Raw genomic sequence first — 9,141 nt, 5'->3', positions numbered from 1 at the left:
ATTTAGGTGTTTTCACCAGGTGTTGACAACACCTTAGATAACACCTCAAGTAATTTGCAGTGAAAAATAATGAAAACGTGAATAAAATAAACAAGCAACCAATTAAATAGACTCAGATATTTAAGCAAGAGTATACAATATTCTTGCAACGCCTCGGGGCAAAACTTTCACTAGAAAATGAATCAAAGAGTTTTACAAAACCCTAAAACTAGTGAATCATTGTAAAAGCAATTTTATCAAAATATGTAAGAAAATAAATAATAAAACAACTTCTAAAAATTCTATATGAGAATAGAATAATAAAATCAGAGCAAGGATTTGAATTCTTGATGCCAAAACACAAGCCACGAGAGCAACACAAATCTCCAATCTTCAATGCTCTCAAATCTTCAAGGCAATTAAGTAAACACGGCCAGAATAAGCTTTAGCAAATCTTCATAACTCTCTCAATACGTACGCACATGAAGCTCTTCGAAAACTCTAACTTCATCAATATCTCGGTCTGAATATTTGTAAGGTTTCATGCCTATTTTATAAATAAGGCTAAAAAATCCTTCTTCACATGATTTCCTTGTAGACGAAGGATTCCTCTAGATTTGATCATATCAAATCTACAAAGATTGAGAAATAAAGTCAATTAGATATGAGAAATAAATATTATAATCAAGTACAATAATATCTCAATCTACATAAATAAGAAAATAAATAATATTAAACTTTATCTCCAAAAACTTCAAATTCAAGAAAGACAAAAAAACTTTAATTAAATCTTTTTAAACTCAAGAGATTTTATTATGGGAACTAGCATAGCTGCACACACGTTGCGTGTGTATGAAATAATACAATATACTTAGGTTGCATTTGGTGGAATAGATTAACTTAGGATAAGGCATGTAATCAAACGTTTGATAAGTTTTTTCACTAAATATGCTAATACCGAGGGCCCGACATTAGGGTACTGTGGATGAGAGAAATGGTGGTACAATTGTCCACGCTTCAGAGAAGGTATTATTAACCCACAACTCAACAGTGTTTTGGACAATATGACTATTTTACCTTTCTACCCTTTGCCCTAGTATTTCTTTGACTCAGCCGTGCTGTCCATTTCTTCCATCCTCTTCCCGCTTCGAAGGTAAATATTTCCCCAAAGCTCTTTTCTTATTCGTTTTAAGATCTGCAATTCAATAACTATTTTTTAAAATAGGTTGACGATAGTACTCGTTGACGCCGATCAACGCTAAATAGGTTTGCTTCTTCTTTTTCAATCTACAACTCTGCTTCTTAATTCTTGTTCTGGAGTTGAAAATTTGAAATGTCGTATGTTCCGTTTAATTTGATAATCAACAACAATGTATTTTGTTAAATTATTTTCTCCTTTGGATTAATGTGCTTCGAAATGCTCTTTACTCGTCGTTTTCAATTTCATACTTTCTTGTTCTAGCAATATGTGTGAGTTTGATGATTGTTTTCTCTTATGATACTTCAACGAAATATGGTGCCTTGCTGGAAATATTTTTGGGTATTTGAAATTTCTTGCACGATGGATAGTAAACGTAGGAAAATTATAATATTTCTCGTCGTACACCAACTGCTAGTAAGGAACATGTTGTTGGTATGCCTTCTATTACGTCAACGATCGAGGATGTTTAAAAAAAATGTCGTATCATTCGAAGAGATTCTCTGTCATACACGATGATCAATAGGATTTTTGGTCAAATCAGTCATTTGCATAGGATTATTGACGCTGGATATGTTCATGTTTAATAAATTTAAGAATGAATCGAAACGCATTTGGAAGGCTGTGTTACCTCTTAAGTAACATAGGGGGTGTAGCAGATTCAAGATATGTGATAGTCGAGGAGAAAGTAGCGATGTTCTTGTCCATTTTGGCGCACCATAAGAAAAACCATGTTGCGGGCCATGATTATAGACGTAGTGGTCAAACCATCAGCGCTTATTTTCATGAAGTGCTGCACTCCGTTCTGAAGTTACATCTTCTTCTTCTTATGAAGCCAACTGCGGTTGATGGAAATTGCACAAACGATACATGGAAATGGTTCAAGGTAGTACTTCATTCAGTAATTTTTTTGTAATAAGAATTTGCTTCTTAATCCATATTTCTGTGATTGTTGCATTATGGTAATTCTTCTTCCAATTGTAGGGGTGTCTGGGTGCATTGGATGGAACACATATTCCGGTTCATGTCCCTACATGAGAGAAAGCGAAGTATAGGACTAGAAAAGAAATACTAGCGGTGAACGTCCTTGGAGTATGCGATCACAATATGAACTTCATTTATGCCTTAACTGGGTGGGAGGGCTCCGCGACAGATGCTCGAGTTCTTCGAAATGCGTTGACTCGAGAAGATGATTCGTTCAAAGTTCAAGTAGGTAATTTACCAAGTTCATATTTTTACAATTGTCTAACTTTATTTTTGAATCTTCTTTAATATATATGATGTCTTGTGAATTGAGATCGTATAAGTTTGATTTTTATCATTGATATAGGTTGTTACTATCTTTGTGATAATGGATATGCAAACGTCGAGGGATTTTTAACCCCGTATAGACGAGTAAGGTATCACAGGGATGCTTGGGGTCATCATGAGGGTGGACCAGAAAATTACAAGGATTTATATAATTGGAGGCATGCCCAAGCACGGAATTTAATTGAAAGAGCTTTTGGTTTGTTGAAGAAAAGATGGGTCATCCTTCGAAGCCCCTGTTTTTACCCAACAGCCGTGCAAAACCAAATCATCCTTGCGTGTATTTTGTTGCATAATTTTATCATATCTCAGATGCCAGATTACCCATTAGAAGAACTGGACAAAGAATATTCTATTGTGCCTGACGAATCCCAAGTCGGCCTCATCACTACAGTGCAATCTTCTGAGTTGTGGGATGATTGGAGAGAGCAACTTGCACTTTCCATGTGGAACAACAATAATTAATTTTCCTTTGTAGATTTGATTGTTGTCATTACTTTGTGTGATGTTCGTTACTATTTTCCCGTGTTTTGTTGTTGAAACCGTGTTTAATTTCCAAATTTATTGAAGTGACTTTGTTTCCTCCGGTCATTGTTCTACCTAAAAATTTTATATATGTATCGACTATTTTTTCTAAACATGCATTGACCAGCTTGATACATTTGTGGTTGTTTTCTTGACAAATTATATATAGTTGATAATGGACAGTGGCGCGAGCTCGGCCAGTGGGATCGGGCTGCTTAAGAAAGCTGACAAGAAAAGACGTAGTTGGAGTCAACGTGAAGAAGAATGTTTGATCCAATCTCTAAAGGACTTAGTCGCAAAGGGTTGGAGAAGTGAAAATGGCTTTAGAGCAGGTTAAGTTTTACTTGAGCCAGCAATGCACAAGGCAATTCCTGGTTGTACGTTACGGGGAAAGTCCACATATCAACTCAAAGATGCATGTATGTGATAAGAGCCGTTTTTTCGTGTTTTATTGTTCGTTTTATTGATGTTTTGAATTAGTTCTTTGTCGGCTTTTTAGTATTTATCAACTTTTGTTTGCATTTAGTGTAATGTTGTGTGTTTTGTATTCTCCTATTGATTTGTGGTTAATTTGGCAGGAAAACGGAAAAAAATATTTTCGGGCTTCATAGGGGGGTGCGCTTGGTCCGCAGAAAAAAGCAGACCGAGCGCTGGCATTTCTTTAGGAGGCAGAGAGTTGAAGAATTTCGGGCGCTCGGTCGGTAAAAATCAGCAGACCGAGCGCTGGCATCATTTAGACGGGCAGGAGGTTCAAGAATTTCGGGCGCTCGATCGGTAAAAATCAGCAAACTCAGCGCCCGCGCGAGATTTTGGAAATTTTTATTTCGGGAGTTTTTTTATGGAAAGGACTCTGAGGGCCATATATATAGAATATTTTCAGATGTTTTTAGGGTTGGAAAAACATAGCAAATCAAGGCGGAGGCGGCTCTAAAGATTGAAGTTTCTTCTTCTCGTTGGGAGTTCTTTTTCTTCACGGTTTCTAAACTTTTAAGTTAAAAACTTTCTTAGAGTAAATTTTATTATGAGTTGTAGCAGCTAAACTTTATTTTGTTGGAATTTAGGGGATCCTAAGCCCGCAACATGTTTTTGTGATTGAATCCTTGGACGAATTGATTGAGTTTTATACGAGTATTTGATTTTATCATGGTTTATTATTCTATGTTGAGGAGTAGCTAACTTTAATATAAATTCGTAGATTGTGAATTGCTGTCGAGAGATAGATTCATGATTAGGAAGAGTGATAAAATCCATGAACTTAAAATATGCATAGAGATATGATATTTAGTACATGTTGATAACCATAGACCGCCAGGTTGAAAGTTATAGGAATTCAATGAACGCAAAGCAATCAGTAATGATAAATAATCAAAGAGATTTGATTGTTTCATTAACTTGAATTAGATTGGCATCAACTCGAGAGAGAGTGTCAATATTTCAGGAATTTTTGTCAAATTTATGAGTGTAAAAATAATTTCAATCGTCAAAATTCAATTAGGGGGAAGGTGAGCCGAGATTCCAATAAAATTTCCTCATATTATATTTTTCTGCGCTAAGCATTGCTGTGGTTTATTTTATTTTCATTCAAGTATTTTAAAATTGAATTCTTCACTTTATCATTTTAGAATAATCAATGATCAAATTTTCGTTACTTTGGGTAGAGAAATTAAAGAATTGAATTATTGTGACGGAGTCCCTGAGGACGATACTCGTACTCAGTACACTTTTCTATAACTTGAGTCGTGCACTTGCGATAATATTGAGCATACAAGAGAGATAATTATACTGAATTTAAGTGTTAGTATTCGCTCGATCATGTTTTTGGCGCCGTTGCCGGGGACTATTGATTACTTTAATTTGTTCTTATTTACATTTTTTTATTCCAATTTTAATCACTTTTTCCATTGGTGAACTGCAGGTTCTCTTGCAGTGCATACAACATGATGGGCATGTTTGTGTTGCATATTTTATTATCATTTTATTGTCATTTGTGGGTGCATTCATTAGTTTTAATTAAGTTTTTGTTGGTTTTTCATACATCGTGTCTACATTACATGCTCTCGTGTTTATTGTATAGGACGTAGCATTTTGTCGAGGAAAAGATGGAAAAGCTATTGCGCGAGAATAAATTACGGATCAGCAATGATCATAAAATCATATTTAATTTTATCAAAATCCAAATCAGATCTTCACCGTCCAGAATAAAGTTCAAGATGTTTTAAAGCAGCTGTCCAAATTTCAACTCAATCTGACGGCTAGATCTCTGAATATTAATTTTGCAAAATCGCTGCTCGCTGGGAAAAAAGCTGCGCGCTCGAGCGGACGTACTCGGAGCGATCGAGCGGCCAAGAAGTTGAAAAATAGAGAATTGCATATTATTGAGCGATCGATCGGACGAACTCGGTGCGCTCTATTGCACCGGCTTTTCCGAGAAATCTGCTTTAATTAGGAAACTTTCTTGGGAAGGACTCTAGTCTTTAAATACATCATATAACTCGAAAATTACTATCTTTTGATCACTTCTGAAGATCTTTAGACGGCTACATATAGAGAATTCATCTGGCGGCTAGGTTTTATCTTTCTTGTTCTTAGATTTTAATTCTTCTTGTTTTTATCTTGTGAGATTCAGATTTTTATTGTTTGATTTTTATCGAGTATCAAGAGTTGTTTTGGTTTATTTCATGCTTGTGTTTGATTATTAGATTGATCACCTGATCATTCTTTCGTACAATCTACCGTTAAATTAGAATTCAAATCCGTAATTGTTTGAATCATTTGATTTGTGAAGCAACTATGATTAATATTTTCTGCTATTGAATTTGTTAAATCATAGGAACAACAATTGACTAGGCTAAATACAACCGCTGGTGTTTGTGTTGCCTAGCTTCATTAGTTTTACTCATTTGAATGCTACCATGAGTTTAAATCTAGATTGCTGTTATCGGGTTAATTTATTGGTAATGGTTAATTTAGAATGTTGTTTTCTAATTAACTAAAATTAAGGTGAAACAGGAATTTGATTTCCAATTATGAATATTCAATGTGAATTAATTATTTTTAGAGTATCGATGATCGAGTGAATGATTTCAAGGGTGTAGTCGACCGATACCAAGTCTCGTTATTTATTTGATCTTTCTTATTTTAATTCTTGCATAGTAGTTAATTCTAAAATTCCCAAATCCCCTTTTATTTATTTTCAGTATTTTTAAGAACACAAATAAATTTCACTTTCCTCGTGGGAACGATCCCTACTCTCGCTACTATATGTTTATTTAGTTAATCTGAGTTGGTATAATTTGGGCGTGATACGACTAAGCGCTAACACAACATCCATTTGAGTCGGAAATTATCCTTTTTTATCCTGAAATTGAAAGAACCTTTCGCAGGATAAGAAGGCAATAGAGAAAAAGAATGGCAGGACAATAGCAAAGGATGATGGATGATGGATGATGGAGAAGATGGAAATAATGCACCGCCTGTATACAGATCCATTATGGATAGCGCTTTGCCATCCATCGAAAATGCCAGACCAAGCATCATCAGGCCAACCATAGCAGAAAATCAGTTTGAAATAAAGTCTGCTATCATTCAAATGGTGCAAAACACAGTCCAGTTTGGTGAGATGACAATTGATGATCCATATGCTCACCTGACAAATTTTCTAGAAATCTGTGACACTTTCAAGATGCGGGGAGTATCTGATGATGCTATTCGTTTGCGTTTATTCCCTTTTTCTTTAAGAGATAAAGCTAAAGCATGACTAACAAATCTACCTGCAGGTTCCATCACCACTTGGGATGATCTCGCGAAGGCTTTCCTGACCAAATACTTTTCACCATCCAAATCAATGAAACTCAGAGCTGACATCACAACATTTGCTCAAGGCGAATAGGAAACACTCTATGAAGCATGGGAGCATTACAAAGATCTACTGATGAGATGTCCACATCACCAACTACCAGACGGTCTTTTGGTACAAACTTTTTATTATGGTCTTCCTCACTCAAAATCGCACCATGTTAGATGCAGCTGCAGGTGGTAATTTGTTACGAAAATCACCGGAAGATGGATATGAGCTAATTGAGAAGATGGCATCCAGTAGCTATCACCCTCAATCCAAAAGGAATGCAGCCAGGAGACCCGCAGGAATGCATCAAGTTGATGCATTCACCTCAGTAGCAGCTTAGCTTGAAGTCATGAATAAGAGGATTGAAGAGCTCACTCTAGGGCAGTCTGCGATGCGTATTCAAGAAGTGTGGTGTGAGAAATGTGGTACTGAACAATTCACAAAAGATTGTCAAACATGCAATCCATCATTTCAGCCAGAGGGAGGAATGGTAAACCACGTAGGAAATAAAAACCGCCCTAGGAATGATCCATTCTCGAACACATATAATCCAGGGTGGAAACAGCATCCGAAATTTTCGTGGGGAGGACAGAATAATTGGCCATATAGGAATCATAACTATGGAAGAGAGCCTCAAGAAGAGAATTCAAGCATGGAACAGATGATACAGAAGTTCATATCATCCACTGAGATCCGAATGCAGAATCAGGATGCATCGATTAAGAACTTGGAAAATCAAATAGGGCAGTTAGCTAAAGCGTTGTCCGGTAGAGAGCTGGGTACTTTGCCAAGTGACACGGAAAAAAATCCAAAAGAGCAGGTCAAAGCAGTTGAATTGAGAAGTGGGAAGATAATTGAGGGTGAGAAACAAGGCGAGAAAGAATCAGAACCAGCTACACCAAGGAAAACTACAAGTAAGTCTTTTGATTCTACACAACCACCCACATCACAATCAAATATTGTTATTTCACCACCTTTTCCTGCAGCTCTCAAGAAGGCCAAGCTAGATTCTTAATTTGCGAAATTCCTAGAAGTATTCAAGAAATTGAATATCAGCATCCCCTTCGCTGATGCATTGATGCAAATGCCCAGTTACGCGAAATTCCTGAAGGAAATTCTCTCCAACAAGAGAAAATTGGAGGAGCATGCAATGATCAGTCTAATAGAAAATTGTTCTGCGCTAGTTCAGAACAAGATTACACCGAAGCAAAAATATCCAGGGATTTTCTCTATCCCTTGTGTTATTAATGATGTGCATTTTCATAAGGCTTTGTGTGATTTGGGTGCGAGTATAAACTTAATGTCATATTCTGTCTTTAGAAAACTGAGCTTGGGAGAGCCGAAATCCACCAGGATGTCATTGAAATTGGCGGACAGGTCTATCAAATATCCAAGGGGGATAATAGAAGATGTGTTGGTGAAAGTCGACAAATTCATCTTCCCGGTGGATTTTGTGGTGCTTGATATGGAGGAAGATTTGGACATGCCACTTATTCTGGGAAGACCTTTCCTGGCAATAGGGAAAGCACTAATCGATGTCCAAAAGGGAGAGCTACATTTGAGAGTGGGAGAGGAGAAAATCTCTTTTGATGTGTTTAATGCACTTAAATTTTCACAAAATAATGAAGAGTGTTTTCAGATTGATGTTGTGGACTCACTTTTATATGATTATGTGCAGGATACATTTCAGGAACCACTAGAAGCTGCACTTTTATCTACTCCTCGTGATGACTTAATTAATGTCGAGATAGAAGAGATGACGGCTTACTTGAATGATAACCAGTCATGGCGAAAAGGTGGAAAGCTCAAACTCGAAGATCTTGGTGACCAAAGGATTTAGTCCTCCAGAAACCAAGCCTTGAAGAACTACCAACTGTGGAATTGAAACCATTACCTACCCATCTTAAATATGTATTTTTAGGTGAGAATGGAAATTTACCTATCATAATTTCTTCTTCTTTGACAGATGAGATGGAGACCAGACTGCTGGATGTTCTCAAAAGTCATAAGAGTGTGTGTTGCGTAATTTTGTGCCCGCAAATGCACGGTGTCAAGTTTTTATATATGATGAGTAGAGTATCGTTCCCACGAGGATTGAAAATTTATATTCACACCAAGTCCTGTAATTAAAATAATCTCAACTTTGTTTAGAAAATCAAAGTTTTAAATTTCAATAAACTAAAATAAAATAAAGAATCTAGAATTTGAAGGATGGCTTTGGGTACACGATATGAGACGGGTTCTAGATTCAAAATATCACTCGATTTTCATTCATGCAAATCATATC

The 9,141-nt window shown here is 36.3% G+C and overlaps 3 protein-coding genes and 1 non-coding gene across 4 annotated transcripts; 3 read left to right on the top strand and 1 right to left on the bottom strand.

The window, feature by feature from the left end:
- Positions 1-1,775: 1,775 nt before the first annotated feature.
- On the top strand, positions 1,776-2,215 carry LOC140877864 (uncharacterized). The gene is made up of 2 exons (XM_073281457.1): positions 1,776-2,063; positions 2,162-2,215. The coding sequence occupies exons 1-2, from the start codon at positions 1,776-1,778 to the stop codon at positions 2,213-2,215; spliced, it is 342 nt and encodes a 113-aa protein (XP_073137558.1).
- Positions 2,216-2,284: 69 nt separating this feature from the next.
- On the top strand, positions 2,285-2,950 carry LOC140877863 (uncharacterized). Its single transcript, XM_073281456.1, has 2 exons — positions 2,285-2,390; positions 2,508-2,950. The coding sequence occupies exons 1-2, from the start codon at positions 2,285-2,287 to the stop codon at positions 2,948-2,950; spliced, it is 549 nt and encodes a 182-aa protein (XP_073137557.1).
- Positions 2,951-6,857: 3,907 nt separating this feature from the next.
- LOC140885865 (small nucleolar RNA R71) lies at positions 6,858-6,964 on the bottom strand. Its single transcript, XR_012151278.1, has one exon. It is a non-coding gene; the product is annotated as a small nucleolar RNA R71 (small nucleolar RNA).
- A 974-nt stretch (positions 6,965-7,938) lies between these two features.
- LOC140877862 (uncharacterized) lies at positions 7,939-8,694 on the top strand. Its single transcript, XM_073281455.1, has one exon. It carries the CDS (start codon positions 7,939-7,941, stop codon positions 8,692-8,694), a length of 756 nt encoding a protein of 251 aa, XP_073137556.1.
- Positions 8,695-9,141: the final 447 nt, after the last annotated feature.

This window comes from Henckelia pumila, chromosome 2 (genome assembly GCF_033568475.1).
Source record: "Henckelia pumila isolate YLH828 chromosome 2, ASM3356847v2, whole genome shotgun sequence".
Lineage (NCBI taxonomy): Eukaryota > Viridiplantae > Streptophyta > Magnoliopsida > Lamiales > Gesneriaceae > Henckelia > Henckelia pumila.
Note: the sequence above shows the minus strand (reverse complement) of the source record. Positions and strands in the feature narration are given on the sequence as shown.

What these genes read in the sequence shown, in the direction of transcription:
- LOC140877864 (XM_073281457.1), top strand. Translation starts at nt 1,776, where the DNA reads ATGAATCGAAACGCATTTGGAAGGCTGTGTTACCTCTTAAGTAACATA. An exon ending in ATACATGGAAATGGTTCAAG is followed by an intron (nt 2,064 to 2,161) that starts GTAGTACTTCAT and finishes TTCCAATTGTAG; the next exon opens with GGGTGTCTGGGTGCATTGGA.
- LOC140877863 (XM_073281456.1), top strand. Translation starts at nt 2,285, where the DNA reads ATGAACTTCATTTATGCCTTAACTGGGTGGGAGGGCTCCGCGACAGAT. An exon ending in TTCGTTCAAAGTTCAAGTAG is followed by an intron (nt 2,391 to 2,507) that starts GTAATTTACCAA and finishes TCATTGATATAG; the next exon opens with GTTGTTACTATCTTTGTGAT.
- LOC140877862 (XM_073281455.1), top strand. Translation starts at nt 7,939, where the DNA reads ATGCCCAGTTACGCGAAATTCCTGAAGGAAATTCTCTCCAACAAGAGA.